Here is a 16,132-nt window from a genome sequence, read left to right as displayed (position 1 = left end):
CAGTAGGTGCAAGAAAACATAAGCGACTCCGACCCGTTGGTGCGGCGAATTCGGGTCGGGTCGGGTCATATTGAACCAATCTTGATCATCTGTACTGTTGTATGGTTTCGCATTGAAGTTATGCATCGCTAGAACTAGAACGGCGATACGATTGTTTAAATACTAAACTCCAATGGAAACTCCCAGAACTGAAGCAAGTGAGATTTGAGTAATGGTCGTTGGTGTTGATCCCAAGTATCTGACCACACGACCATTTATATAGATTTTTACTCAGAAAGTTAGAAAGCTATATAGGTCATAATAAAAAGAAACTTGTCGAAACACATTGCAAGAAAAGGATAGCAATATAATGATGAGTTGTTGTAATACGCCATCTATTGATCAAACCAATGAAGCTGTGGAGCTTTAATTTTTTTTCTATGGATATTCAATTTTCCAGTCGTTTTAGCTTAATCTGTGGCGCTTGGGTCCTTATACCAGGGTACCGGGGATTATTTTTCTTTGTGTTTTATTTTCAAACAAGCGTCATCGATGAAATAAACAACAGGATTTGATTTATTTGTGTACATGTGTATATTTTTAAATCCTTAATATTCATGAATTCTACAAAATGTCACATAATTTACTATACAATCACAATCACTTCACTCAATATTCCCCCTTCAATTAACTTAACTAGCTTGGGCAACAGCAACGAGATGATTGACGGCACCAGTCTTTGACACTTTGACAAGGGCCACCTCGTACCGATGTCATGCATTAAAAAGCTGTAAAGTTCCACCAAGTTCGGTGCGCTTTCTTAACAAGCCTTCAAGTTCCATCGTGAACCATACACATCAGGCTAATCAGCTACAAGGTTCCTGGGAGTACCATGTGCCTGTTAAAAAGCTCCATAGTTCCGAAAAGTACCGTCTATCTCTTAATCAGCCACAAAGTACGACATCGGAACGATTTTTCGTTAAACAGCCCCAAATCAGCTATAAAGCACGAGCTGGCTATTTGGGGTATATGCCATGATTAGAGATGAAACTTGTCGAAACACGTTGCACGAAAAGGACAGCAATATAAATATTAATTATTATTAAACGCCATCTATTGAGCAAACCAGTGAAGCTATAGAGCATTCGTTTTATTCTATGGATATTAAATTTTCTAAATCTGTAGCGATTGGATATAGTATCAGAACATGTTTCTAATAAAATAGCTCTACAATAGTATGAGAAATGCATAAAAAAACTTTACCAACCAGTGCGATGTACAATATGAATAAAAAAATGCCGATTTCTCAATCAACTTACTCGTTCAAATAATTAAAACAGCTTCTCCAGTTATGGTAACGAAAAAATAATCAATCTTATGATTTATTTCATAAAAAACTCACAGTCATGTTTTGTGAATTTAATGCTTCTTTATAACGCTACATAGCCTCTGCTTGATTCTTATCTGTATGGACGCCTACACGCGTTTGTAAAAAAAACATCTTTTCCTTTGGCTGCCATCGGTAACTACCTTTTGCATGGTACAGCGTAATAAGCCGTTTCAAAACTCGTACCCACTCGTCAGTTGTGTTTGTATGTTGTTTTCTCGTTTTATATCACAATTATTGAATTAATGGTGACATTTCATCAAGCACATGAAAGTTAAAACAAAATTCATTTGCAATAACATTGCAACATTCACTAGATTTTGCAGCATTCGGGTATGGGTTTTGCAGCTATGATATGATATGATCTCTTGCGCGTCTCAAATTAGCCTACAATTGAGGTGCAAAACGTGACTCATCTAGCTAAGATTCGTTACCATCGAAGCCTTTTACAAGTACTGGTGAGGTAATGTTTGCAATTGCACAACGATATTCTCAATGTCCTAGTGCTACGTTCCTTCACTAAACACTCCAGCGCCTGTACCTATTGTCTTTATACACTTATACTGTAAAACAGGCATGATGCTGCTGCTTGAATATTATACTGAGAGTACCTGTACGAAACAACTGCACAATTCTGTACGAAATCGAAAGAGGCGTATTTTTAAAAATTTGCAAAATCTTTTTTGTGTGGAATATATCATTTCTTCTGGTAGTGACCAAAATGTCAGAAATAGCCTCTTGTTAGCCCCGATAAAAAAAGCCAAAATTATATACAATAATTTAGAGGACAATCTAAACTACATTCACTTAACTTCTATATGTTGCGCTGTAAACGAAAAAACAATCCAAATAATAATTGCTTGCTCAATTATTATCAAATAAAACCATTACGTTAATTTTCACTTCCGTCTGTCTTACCACATATTATCCCTGATTCTAGATTCATAGGGCATCTGTGTGTTTTGTTATCCCTCTGTTTTTAATGTCTATACTCATCTGTTTTGCGACTAGCTTAGTATCGAATTTACAACTCTTTCCGCCTCTCTATATGTTTCCTTTAGCCTTTAGTGGATCTATCTCGTCTGTCTGATGATGTGTAGTAAAATTCTAGAACTCAAAAAAGGATAGTAATATACATGTATGCATTCTATTGTATGCAGAATCATTTGTTGTACTCATTGCAGCTAACAGTTTGGCTGATAATCTCACTTCTATCCCGATCGCTGCATCCTCAGCAAATGAACAAGATTCTTTGGAGCAATCTTACAACTATTGCACTTTCCGCTATACTCTCTATACAAAACCATGAACTATATTTTGTTTGCAGCTAATCCCTTCTTTTTCGAATAACCTACTGGTGTTGAGTTTTCATCAGCTACCGCGTTTGAAATCTTGCCGGTGCACTTTAACGAATGAATTGTATCCTTATCCTTAATGAGGCATAATCAACCAATACTCTCCAAACCAGCACACTCCTGAGTGGAACACAGCGGCACCTTACAGGAAGGCACACGTCAGCACAAGTATCAGCACACTGACGGGGAAGATGATGTAGATCGCCATGCGCGGATGGCACGTGGACACGAGAAACGTAATATCATCCTCCTCGTGTTCGATACCGTCGCGCGTCGGCACCTCCACGATCACCCGCTCGTTCGACCAGAAGGTGATCGGGAACGAGCAGTGCGTGCTGTTGATGCACGCCTTCGAGTCGGAGATGTTCGAGTACTGGAACGTCGGCTTGTAGATGTCGAACATCGCGTGGATGTCGTTCTGCACGTAGTCGTTGTCGCTGTAGAAGATGTAATAGTAGTACCCATCCGACACCACCTCGTGCTTGGTGACGGTATGCGATGCGCCCTCGAGATACCGGACGCTTTGGCACGATTTGCTCGGTGGGAAACTATGCGCCAACAGGATATCACCGTCATAGCAGGAAAGCAAGCTGTTCTCAAAACTGGACACCGAATCGGACGTATTGTTGGAATGGTTCATTGCCGTGCCGCCATGATTGATCGCCCGATCGTACACCAGATCACGCCTTCGTCTGCTCCGTCGGCTTTGACCATTTGCAGGCCGCTGCTGTTGCTGCTCCGACCGATCCACACTGTCCGGTTGGACAATCTGTTCCCCGTCCGGGTGCTGCCGATGGCCGGTTTTGTTGTGCCCGTGGCGCTTCCGATGAATGCCGCTGCCATCATCAGCACCATCATCATCGACCGAGGAAGGTCCCGCCTCGGTAGCACGGAAGTTGCGATACTTCTTGACGAGATTTTCCGTCGTGCTCGACGGTCGCTCGGTCGTGGTGGTCGTGCTGGTCGTGGTCGTCGTTGTGCTTGGCGGCGTCTGGACATTCTTTGTCGTGACTGATACTGGCCGGCCGATCCGTTTCGTCGTAGCATGGTGCACTTTCCTTCCCGAGCTGTCGTACGCCGTCGTCCGCTTGTTCTTGTCCAGCTCGTTGTCCGTGGTGCGAGCGTGCTGGGCACGTGCCTCCTTGGAGGTATGCAAACGATGCAACAGCGAGGCAGACTCTTCCGGCGATAAGCGCTCCTCCGTTAAATCTTCTCCACCTATGGTGACGGAAAAGGCAGGTCCAAATGATGAAATTAATGAAAATGATCCTTCTGTCCCACCATACTACACTACTCCCCTTCCCACTTACCATGATTGCCATCGACGGGCAGCTTGGGCAGCCCCTTCTGCTCACCCGAATACTCGATAAACTCGGCCGCCGACTCGAACGTGACCAGCACCTGGCCGTGTTCCTTGTTGAGGTAGTTGTCGATCTTGTTGTTGTTGTGCTCGAGCAGCCCGCACGTCCGCAGATTGCGCTCACCCTTCACAACCAGTATGCGGGAGCCATCGTACCGGGAGCAAACCTTCAGCGCGACGGTCGCCCCCTTCAGCAGATAGAAGCCCCAGTACTCGAGCGTATCGTCCGGCAGGGACATGGACTTTTTCAACCGTATGTGCTTGCGGTTCTTCGACACTTCCGGTTCGTGGTCGAGCTGGAACGCGTTGAACGTGCTGTTCATCTGCAGCGTGTGCTTCTGGCAGAACACGGACGAGATGCCATCGCGGATTTCGATAATGTCCGACTCGGCGATCGGATAGACCACGTCCGCAAACACCGTGTGGCGCAGGTAGAGTGGTAGAATGATGAGCGAGGCCGGCAGGACGGCGGTCAGGATGCAGAAGGCAATCACCCGCTTGACGCCGTGCATATTTTTCGACTCTGTGGGAAATTACAATTAAAAAAAATGGTTAGAAAAAAGGATGTTAAATTTTGCAAACTATCACGCATAAGAAAATCCAGAAAATCGATTAATAAATACAGTTAAAATGGACCACCTCTACTGCAAAATCAAACCCTACAACTATCCTCAACTGCCAACACGCGCAGCAAGAAGCTGAAGATGCTGAATTAAACTGTGTCATCATCAAAACAACAACTCACACCCGGTCGTCTTCGTCGTTCGTCAAGCACGAGCAAGTGTACACGGTTCAATCATGCACCGGATTTTTTTTTACTGGCGCGATAAGACAAGCGCAGGCAGACCCCAGAGATCTGCTTAGTGGACTGCCTCATTTTTGGACCGCGGCAATATACACACCACCAACGGTTATCATCATCGGTACATCAGCACATTTGCTTCACGCCTCCTCCTGGACTCCTCTGCGGCTCGTTAGGGACACATGTGGGACGTCCCACCAAACTGTTACTCTCTAATCTTGTTGTGCCCGTTGACGTCGAGACGCACGAAAAGTGGCGCGCAACCAAAATTTCGACGTGATGCGCATTCAAAAATCGACTGCCCTTCACGTGTTGGGCACGTTTCTTCACCTCCCCCATGTAAATGTCCCTCGAAGATCGCTCATACTGCCACCACTTAGTAACTGAATCACCAGCCTGTTTGATACGTTTGGGGAGCACGGATCATACCTGCTACTTGAATAGAGATACCTTACCAGAAAGTTATCTCATTGCGATTGTATGGTTTACAGGTGGTACAGAATGCCAGCCTTTGTGAAGCGTTATGACTTTGGCTCAAGTAGAGTGTTTCCTTTCACGTACACGTACCGCTCGTCGTACCGGAGACACTGCGTCATGCCTTAGTACAGGGGTGGGCAAAGTTCAGCCCGCCATCTGGCTCTATAGCACAGAAATTAATTTTTTTTTTTTAACAAACCGATAAAATGAGATTGTTAGAACTGCATTCTCCACATTGAATAGTTATTTGTGTGTTTTATTTCAATACCAATGGGTAATATGATTAACTGACTTTTTTGCTCATTAATTGTATTCACTTTTGCACACTTTTCCATCGATTCATTGCCATGCTTTTGTGGAAAGTTTTGAATTATTAGCTCAATAATGCTGTTTGTAACAAAGCTAGGAAATATTGACATATTGAGCAATTACATGTCACTTTAATAACAATGATACAGATGTGTCCAAAATCATAATTCAGCACTCAAAGAACCTGATGTAAGGTATCATCTACTAATTGAGGTTTTTTTAAATATTTCCAAGTTAACATATAAAAAGTTGTGATGATTACTAGTAAAATTAATCTGAAGCCCAAAAAAATATAAACAAATGGTTTACTCCAACTTCTAATTGGGCTTATGATTTGGAATCAAATGTTGGAAGAGTGATGTAATGGTTGTTTTAGGAGAACATAATTGTAGAGATGAATAATTCAGTTGCAAATTCGAAAATTCTTGCATATGAATTTCAAAATTTAAAAATCATTAAATCTTAAAAGATTCATCAATCGTCAAACATTCATAATTTTTTAAACAATACCCAATCCCTCAAGGTTTATGTATCTATATCGATTCATGAATCTATATCTCAAGATTGTTCTTCTTTTTCCCCCCAATCACTGCACTTCACTAAATAAGAGTTTAGGATCGATTTTCGGGATCGTTCACAGTTTCCTTTTTTGTTGCAGTAGTACACTGTAATTTTTTTTTTTGTATTTAGGTTAAATCTAGCCTCTTTTTCTTGTCTCGCTGAAACAATTTCTAGGTGCAACATTATGCCAATTGGTGTACACGGACCCACTCGTACGAAGATCACATCTACTTGTGTGATGGATTTTTGCAAATCTTGACGCTTTCATTATTCATGAATATCTTGGAAGTCAAACATATTTAGAGATTTATGAATCATTAGAGATTTCTGAATTTTTGAGATATAAAGATTCAGGAGCCTTTCGAGATTCGATTTGAGAATTGAAATCACTCTTCATTTACGATTCGTATGAGAGAATCATTACTTCATCTTCATTACATTAATAAATCGTAGGAAACCCTGTAATGAGAGATATTAACGTATGGGAGAATTTATTTATTTATTTCGATAATTTTAGGATCTGGTACTGCATAGACTATGACCCTTGCCACTTAATTCTATATACTAAAACTAATCTTGCCTTTTACCGAGTGCGTACGAATATACTACGATAGTTTTAAAACTCTGCGTAGTCAAATGGAAGTGAAATGATTCGAAATGATAATTGAACTGCCTACACATTGTCAAGAGAGGGTCGTTGTATGATGCTAAAGTTCTCCTATAATCATTATGTTCAAAGTTCAAAAATGTACGTACAGAATAATTCATACATAATTTAATTGTGAGTTATCTATTACTTGTATCATAAGCATACTTTTAGCTGATGATCACTATGATGACACATGAAAACTGAACAATAAGAATGTCGCATGAAGAATCGTGCCAACAGGCTAATAGTAATATGTAGTAGCAACAAAACATTTAAAAAAATATTTTTATAGGAAAATCCATTTCCGTGATAAATTCCAAAAATCAATTAAATCTGTATACAAACAAACACAAGAACAGATTAACAGTCTTCAGTCGGACAATTAGAAAAGCTTGCCGACCCCTGCCGTAGAAGCACACCAAGTGAGTGATGTCGCGCCAAACAAGGAAGTAGATGGCAATACCCTTCTCCTCCGACCCATACCTAATCACTGTACTCGTCTGCCTTATCTATGACGATGGAAATTATGAACTATTATGAAAGGCTTCTACAAGCCGGGTTCTTATGTTACGTCCACTTCTCGCGGAATGCTACGCTTAAAAGAATAAATATTTAGTTGTCGTTTTTTGCCATACCTGTGTGATTGTTTGCAACACACAACAACCTCAGCGCACAAACATATCACGTTTCAAAAACGGTTAATGTTTACTGTACTTTAGAAGCGAGGCCAGCGAGCGCGCTCTGCAACTGCGACAAACTCCAGCACAGCCAGTCGAGTTGGAAGAGAAAAACGAGTAAACCTATCAAACGGGAAGGTCATAATCGGGGCGACTATGGGCTTCGAACGACGAGATCCGTTCGCCGCGGTTGTCAGAAGGCGCTCACTTGGCGCTCAGTTTTAAAATAACGTACCATTGAGAGACCGTAAGATGCGCGCGAAAGAATGAGTTCTACCTGCCGGGGTCGAACGTTCCCGTTTGTATGGGGAGAAATCCGCGAGGTTTTGCGCTGCGGATTTGGAACGAATGTTGTTTTCAATGTAACGTTTTGCTTTAAATTTTGCTTTAAATGATTGGAGTGAATTGAACTTAGAGGTATCTAACATTTTGAAAATGTTTTGTGATCTATTTCCAAAAAAAAAACATTTTCATCAGTTTTGAAAATGTATATAAAACATGAAAAATAAAATAGATAGGAATATAAATATACATACAAATATCTGTAAAAATATAGTTATATTAATTATATATATATATATATATATATATATATATATATATATATATATATATATATATATATATATATATATATATATATATATATATATATATATATATATATATATATATATATATATATATATATATATATATATATATATATATATATATATATATATATATATATATATATATATATATATATATATATATATATATATATATTTATATATATATATATATATAAACCTACAATACCTACAACACCTACAATACCAATACCTACAAATATAAACACATAAAGTATTAAGTAATGTACGTATTACTTAAAGACATTACATAAAGTAATAATATATATAAAGATATTTGAATATTTATGTAAAGGTCAAATTTTTATGTTTTTCACATAAATTTGTTACACTGCTGAAAACTTTGTAGAAAAATATCGCCAAACATTTTTACCATGTTAATTACGTTATAACTCTTTACAATAAAATCAATTAGTATTTTTACATTTACATACATTTTTATAAGGTAAATCCAATCCCGTCGCTCCTACATTTTAACTTAGTTAAATTCAAATTTGAAGAAAGTGAGTAAAGCTGCCTTATAATTGATAACAAATCATCCAATAATGATGTAACGAATGAAATCCAATACCAACGGCAAAAAAGATCAAAATTCAAAACTTTAACAACCTTGAATCGTAGACATAAACGTCTTTAAATGCTTGACAGTTGTATCTCATGATTCTCATACTCTCATGAGCGTCGAACGGATTTCGTCGTTCGAAGCCGGTACTCGCCCCGAATGCAACAACAACAACAAAAAATGCACCAAACCATACACCGTGCATACATCCACCCATAGGGCAACAACATGCTTGCCCTTGGAAAGACAACACGATGAACTATAATGCTACGTAAAGAATGGGCTTTATTTATAGCTTGAACGTGTGCCAAATATTATGAGCCCACTGGTTACATTGTTGTCTTTCTTGTTCACGTTTTCTATGGAAATGCCGGCTCGATCGATTAAATTTCAGGCCCCGTTTTGCTAACGTTCTTCAAACGTTGCATGGCAAAAACAAGCGCATCAAGTGCACATCGCGAGGTGCTCATATTGCACGCCTCATTTGCCACAGTAAGGTCCATTTCACTGATCCCATGCAAAACAAGTCCGTCGGGACAAACAGATGACGGTTTCCTGTTTATCTGACTCATGCCGCCAGGGGCTGGCGGCTGTTGCCTGGGAGCAGATTAAGAAAAGTCCAAGCTCACCCTCTCTCGGCTCAAAGGGGGATGTACTTTCTGTGAACAATTATTTAATTAATTTTCCCGATCATTCGCTCGACCTTCACCTATGAAAACAAGGCCTAAATGCGTGGCCAATTCATTCCGGTACGATCCGGGTACGACTTGTTGGTCGACTTGACCCGACCGAATGGCGCTGAGCAAACCGCTCGTCAGCAGCCAATCGTGCGCTGTGAGCCGGGCGCATTTTCAAATTACAATCAACGAAGTACGCTCATCCCCTAATCTTGCGGTCGCTTTCATCGTTCCTATCCGTTCTTCTCCCTTCTGCGCTAATGGTGGGGAGGGCGAAGAACTCACCCGATAGTAGATGGACTCCCCCTCCAACAAGCGAACAACGGGGGGGTGTTATTTTTATCATCGAGCGCATTTTGTTAGTGTCTCCTCATCGTGGAGCATTGCTCGCTTGCCACCCCCCCTAAACTCACTCACGCCCACCACCACCACCGCCCATTCTAGTGGAAGCTGTATGTGGTGCAAACGAGTCTTGGTGGGGGGTTTTTTGTGATCAATAAGCCGGGGAATACTTTCCGCACGGTTGGTTGCTTTCGTTAATAAAGGGAAATCAACACCTGCTCCTCCAAAACCAAACCCTAGAGCGTGATAAAGAGATGATGATGATGATGATGGTCCGTATTATATTGCAACAAAGTCACACGCACGCACACACACACACATGTAGGAGGAGGAACAAGGTATTGTTTTGAAACCAGAGGGTTAATATTAGAAACAGAATAAACACACTAAACATGTTACACGGGCGAGAGACCGTTGATACAACGTGTTTTAGCGAACGATTTTACTTTACTGCTGCTCACCGAATTCATGCATCGTTGTGCAGTTGTGGAGTGACTTTTTTCCCTTTCTCTCTCACTATCGACACTTTTTTTAAATTATAGATTCCTTTACACGACACTGGGATGGGGATTTATTGACTGGAATAATTCACTGCACTGCAATTGCAAGGCTTCGGAAATTCCTCCCTCTGGTCGCGTAACGCGCGTACTTGCCCGAACAATACGCAGCAACAGCGGTAGCGTAACACGCACGTACACCTGGGGCTACGCCGGGGGTTGCACTCCTTCTGCTATGCCGAGATGATAACGTCTTCTCTGTGGGGGCCGATAAGGTCTTTCTTATCTTAGCACACTAAACTTCCTTCACTACCACACACTAGACACGCTTAATCGTCTTGTTTAGAGCTACAAAAGCAACAGCACTACCTGGAACATGCGTGTGTGTGTGTGTGTGGGGCGTAAAGAAAACGCGCGACAAATGAAACATCACCATTATCAGAGCCTGCTACCATCTATTCCTAAATACCCACCACTTGTGCACACACGCGAGTGCTCGAACCGTGATGCTGCAAAGATGCGCCAAAGCAGCAGAAGCTTCTCTGCCCCGTGTCGCTGTTTCCACAACCGCCCTTTCCACAACACTCCCTCTCTTCCGCGTGTTACGTTATGCACAGATACACCGAGACACCATCAGCAGGGTGGAAAATTCAACCTTCAACACCATGCAGCACAAAGCGCGTTTCCATGCTGCTCCGAGGGCTTTGTGTGTTTGCTGCCGTGAGACGAACCTGGCGCTGCTCTTTATCTTCCAACCCTTCGCGGATGCGTTGTTCCACGCGCATCCATAAAGTGCACCATTTCTTGGGAGGACACAACACACAGATATACACACAAACACCGCGCAGTACAGTTAAATGTTTGAGTAGCAGCAGTAAAAAGACTGACAGACAAACTTTAAAATAATCTGATTAACACGAAAGAAATGGTGAAACAGCGTTCAGTACGGACAGCACGCACCGTGCGCGACAAGAAAGCGTGAACTGTGCGGTTTGCGTATTCTCTCTTGCGCGTGTTGGACAAATTTGATTCCACTGCTTATGGTTTTCAAAACAAACCACCCTCTTCCATACCGCCCCTTCCCTGTACAGCTACTTACAGAGAACCAACCCCCTTCTAAAGCGCCAACCCCCTCCCCTACAGAGGGTTGGCTTGACACTGGGCGTTTGACAGGTTGGAACAGGGTTGAAACGCGCGCACCAAGCGAACATGGGGTAGGAAATTTGAAACGATTTTGAAATAACCGTTTGTTTTACAGCGTTTTTATTTTATTCATGACTTAAATGTGGGTTCACGTAAAGATTCTCCCCTGTCTGTTTAATTCTGATATTGGCTTAGAAATAGCTGAAGAGCTTGAAATGTTCATTGAAGTATTCTTCTTATTACTTTTTCTTCTGATGGAATATTTTAAATCATTTCGTTTATATTTTACTTTAACATTGAATTAAATTAATTTTATTTAATAGTATTTAATTAATCGACTTCAATTTTATGCAGTACATTGTTACTCTTATGTAAATCAAACACAAGCTAATTTAGAGTAAATCGTAAGGGGTTTAGATCGCTAAGCTAAGTGTAAATAAAAAAATAACTACAAACATGAAAATAGATAGACGTACTGCATACTTTCAGGCGTTTAGTAAAGCTGCCGGGGACCATTCCTCGTGATTCGCAAATAACGTTGTTGAGCGTCATTTTAACGTTACTTATCGTTAGATTTTGTCAAATCAGAAAAGATCAGAAAATACTAACAAATTTCCTTAGATTTCTACTATTGAAGCATGCTTTTTGTCTTTAAAAAAAAAAAAAAAAAAAAAAAAAAAAAAAAAAAAAACAAAATTCAAATTTTAGTTCAAATGGTCAAAATAATAAACTTTTAATTTTAAGCTTTACAATGCCATCGTGGGGCCTAGGACTATCTAGGGTCGTAGTTTGTTTACTCTTGGTTTATGATTATATGGTTCACTATTGTTAAAGGTAAAACTAATTTTAAATGTATTAAAGCAGTGATGTTCATCCTTTTTGCAGCCTTTCCCCCCACGTGAGGTGCATGTAGGTTTTCATTTCCGTCTCATAAGATCATGAGCGGGGGGAGAGCGTGGCAATCCTGGGTATTAGGCGAAATTTTGATTGAAAAAAATCCCTCTCCAAAAATTCATAATTCCCCCCTGCTGGGGAGAATTCCCCACCGATTGAAAATCGCTGGTATTAAAGCTTCGCAAAATCGAAATGGTTTATCAGACGGCAGCAATCGAATGACGAAAATCATTTTAATAACGAATTGAAGCCTTCAAATATATAAAAAAAATAAAACCCTTGCAATTATTGAAACCAAAATCTATGAAGAAACCGAATGCTTCATAAACCAATTAATATATGAATCATTTCCCCTCCCTAGAACTTTGCCACTTTTCAATCAGCCTAAATGAGTTTATCAACAGTTCGGAGAGCTCTTTTATTAGCGACGATTATCCTTATCGCCCCCTCCCCAGCATTGGAGCATCACAAAGCCGTACCTAATCAAACCCAACCGCTACCTCCGTGCAAGATAATACTTCTTCACCACTACCGTGCGGCCATCACACCCGCTGGTCACGCCAATACCTTCGCCCTAAGCATATTTAATTCAGCTGTATATCGGAAAGCGTTCACGCGTTGGTCAGCCGGTCAGCCGGTCTTCTGCAGATTGCATAATGCGCTGTCCCGAGTTATCAACAAATCGCGCCATTGTTTGATTTTGTTTTCAATACAACTAACCGTCCCAACCCATCAACAGTTACCCCAACCACACTTCCCCCCCCCCCCCCCCCCCTCAATTGCCACTATCTCTGTAACTAATCAAATTGCATAATAAATGTCATCGATAAATTAAGTGCAGCTTTTATAGCACCTCACGCCGATACGCTGCGAGACAAAGCTTGCGTATGCAAATGCGCCTGAGAACAGGATTTGCGTGCGCGTCCCGCCTTTCCATAATCCTGGTAACGTGGTGAATACGCACGGTGTTGCCGTGCGCAACCGTACAGACAACACTTCAACTAAAACGCTTTTGACGTCGGTTTGGGATTTAGAACACAGTATCACAGCGTCTGGAATATATTTCCCATCACACATAGAAACGCTTCCTATTATAAAAACAACGCGTCGCCCTGCACCGACATATCCTTTTCCCTTCCCTGCGTTGTGTTCCCTGCTTTGAAGCGGATGACTAACCGCGGTGCAATAAAACACTTGATGAAGCGCTACATCGCGTATGAACCTACCCCGGCAGTAACGTTATAGGCGCACAGACTGCAACGTGATCGCCTCAAGAGCTGCAGCGAAGCGCACGCCAACACAAGCGTGGCAGTAGGCGCGCTTTAGGAAGAAATCACATTTGCGCGCAAATCTTCACCTCGCGTCTTGTTTGGCGTGTAACAAACGTTTACACACATCTTTCTCTCGCTGATGCAAAGAAAAGCCCACGGTAATCTAAAGCCCAGTCCCAGCAGTCATGGGCGTGCGAGGAAAGCTTTCTAAGTTTATTCTATGCAGGTTTACTATTTAATTGGACACTAAAAGGGGTTGCAATAACCCCAGCACAGCATAGACAGCGTGATAGCAGCAGCAGCAGCAGTAATACACAACACACAGTGCACTGTATATTTAGATGACCCTTTCCATGACCGATCGGATTAAATTTGCAAAAAATAGTTAGACGACCCAATTAATTTTTTTTAGTTATTTGAAAAACCTTGTTTGTTGACAATACTCACTGTTCAACCGCTGCAGGGAATTGTATTTGTACACATGGTAGTACGCCACGTTGTCCGCGTTGTTCGCGTACCGGAGCCGTTTAGTTTGCGCCATTTTCAACAGCTGTTTTGTTTGACTATGTTGTTCGTTTGAAAATTGTTGTTTTTTCCTTTCGTTCCAATACACCCTTAACACACACCTGACGCACTTCACAGCTTTGATCGGTCGGTCATGAATATCACCGTTTTACTAAGCACTAAGATCACAAAAGACGGAGCATACCAGCCAGCTCAAAGATGTTTCCTCTACTCCACACTTCTAATTCACGATCAATTTTTGTTCAAAATCCAGTTTCTAATTCTTAACCGGTTCCTTCAAAACAAAAACCTCCAAAACACACTCCCCCAATGCCACACAAAAGTGGCGCCTAAAACACGCTCCCCGCTTCGGATCACACGCTAATAATAATATGCTTGATAACGACGACGCAGATGCCGCACGAACGGCGCTGGAAATCTCGAGCTCACCGAAGGAACGACCATTCCGCACGCCGTCCAGCAACCGTTTGCGCGAGTGACCCGCTCGCGTAAGCTAGCACGACCTGTCGCACATCGTCGCCTTTGGGGCGCTGGAAACATCACCATATCGCTTACCACCATCGGCCCGATCGGCCCAACTCGACGACTTCGACGGGGAGGAGGGGGTCAACAATAGAGAAGGCAAGGCGGCAGTTTATTATCTTCTGGTTACCCTTACCCCACCCCAGCCCAGCGCAACGCATCGCATCCGTCCGCGGCTCAAGCGCTGCAATCTCGTTTGTATTGTGGGTCGTCTGTGGCGAGGGTGATACTCCGAGGGGAAGTGTGTTTACTTCGCCGGGTGGCGCGTTCATCGCTGATACACCTTTTTCTTAGACCGAAGCGTATTTTGGGACCACTTTAGCGCGTACAATGGGACCCGCTGAACCGGATATGCCGGACGGCGCAAGGATCGAGTGATGCCGCGCGATCGTTCTAACAGGTTCAAGCAGGTGCAGCCAGTTGCATGGTCAAACTTCCGTTTGTCCGTTCCGAAAAAGGGGCACCCGTACCCGTGCAGATAGGAGGGAGGTTGATGATGATAAAAGGAAAAGAAATGCAAACTATTTGCAATCTCGCATCAAACAGAGAGACCGAGACGCTTTGATAGCTACCCGGCTCCTCCTCATCATCATCATCGTCAAACATCAAACAAAATCTCGGAGGGCAATCTCAGCACACATAAGTGGCCATCATCATCATCGTCGTCTTTGCACCGTATCGTCGTCGTTGCCATCGTGCGGTATTTTCTTTAAGATTTGTGCTGTGTTTTTCGACCTCTTTCCTTCTTAGTGGAGGGGTGTGTGGGAGGTTTGGATGATAAAATTATATCGTTCCCGGTATGCACCCCCTCCCCGCAGTCTCGGCGACTGGAACTGGGCTGAATTGTTTCCGGATGAGTTTTGAAAAATTGTGATCCATTCGTAGGGAATGGGGAGGCCCCCGGCCAAACAGCTGGGAGTGGGGAAGGGCCACCTAATGAAGGTCTGTGAAGAATTTCAAGTAGTTTTGAATACCAGCGTGTGGTTGTATGTGACCTTCGTACGAAAACTTGATTTTGTGCGACGCAACAGCGACAAGGAACTGGGGCCATATGTTTTGGAAGGGCCCCTGTGTGTGTGTATGTGTGTTTGCTTCGGCACTCCTCGTTCTCGAGGTCGTTAGCAATGCCTGTAGCCCTTTGTTAAGATGCTCGAAAGTCTCTTGCTTATTTTCTATTGCAATTACATAAACTCTACTTGAACGTGCCGTTGAACTTTCGTGGCGGTGCTATTGATTAGTACCGCTGCTCATCAAGGAATCTTCGCGTACACTGTGGTGGTTCACCTGTTGCCAATGTAAATCGGCACATTTAGAACACAATAACCAATTGAGACCGATCACGCCGTTTTTGACGTCCTATTGGGCTGCGCGACATGTGTGGACACTATCTGTTCAAGATGTAAGACGAAAAGCCCTCCGTCGGTTAGACGTGGATAGAAGATGTTCAGGGGTTGTCGTCCGATGCTAGCAATTGATGAATTTGATAATAATTTATCGCAAACAAATAC

General features: G+C 42.2%; 1 protein-coding gene across 6 annotated transcripts; it reads right to left on the bottom strand.

The window, feature by feature from the left end:
* Positions 1–1,328: 1,328 nt before the first annotated feature.
* LOC1279283 (uncharacterized) lies at positions 1,329–14,644 on the bottom strand. 6 transcript variants are annotated; one of them, XM_061660219.1, is made up of 4 exons: positions 10,743–11,304; positions 10,234–10,638; positions 4,032–4,604; positions 1,329–3,939 (listed from the first exon to the last, which is right to left on the bottom strand). In XM_061660219.1, the coding sequence occupies exons 2-4, from the start codon at positions 10,244–10,246 to the stop codon at positions 2,864–2,866; spliced, it is 1,662 nt and encodes a 553-aa protein (XP_061516203.1). In that variant the 5' UTR covers positions 10,247–10,638; positions 10,743–11,304; the 3' UTR covers positions 1,329–2,863. The 6 variants fall into 6 exon arrangements, with proteins under 6 accessions (XP_061516203.1, XP_061516204.1, XP_061516202.1 ...); XM_061660220.1 differs by having other exon boundaries at positions 10,426–10,638; XM_061660218.1 differs by lacking the exons at positions 10,234–10,638; positions 10,743–11,304 and adding an exon at positions 14,025–14,644.
* Positions 14,645–16,132: the final 1,488 nt, after the last annotated feature.

The sequence above is a fragment of the Anopheles gambiae genome, chromosome 3, assembly GCF_943734735.2.
Source record: "Anopheles gambiae chromosome 3, idAnoGambNW_F1_1, whole genome shotgun sequence".
NCBI lineage: Eukaryota > Metazoa > Arthropoda > Insecta > Diptera > Culicidae > Anopheles > Anopheles gambiae.
Note: the sequence above shows the minus strand (reverse complement) of the source record. Positions and strands in the feature narration are given on the sequence as shown.

Excerpts from the sequence above, each read along its gene's own strand:
- LOC1279283 (XM_061660218.1), bottom strand. The coding sequence starts at position 14,118 with ATGGCGCAAACTAAACGGCTCCGGTACGCGAACAACGCGGACAACGTG. Across the intron at positions 4,605-14,024 it reads TTCCCTGCAGCGGTTGAACA|AGTCGAAAAATATGCACGGC; the intron begins GTGAGTATTGTC and ends AATTTCCCACAG. Across the intron at positions 3,940-4,031 it reads GCCCGTCGATGGCAATCATG|GTGGAGAAGATTTAACGGAG; the intron begins GTAAGTGGGAAG and ends CCGTCACCATAG.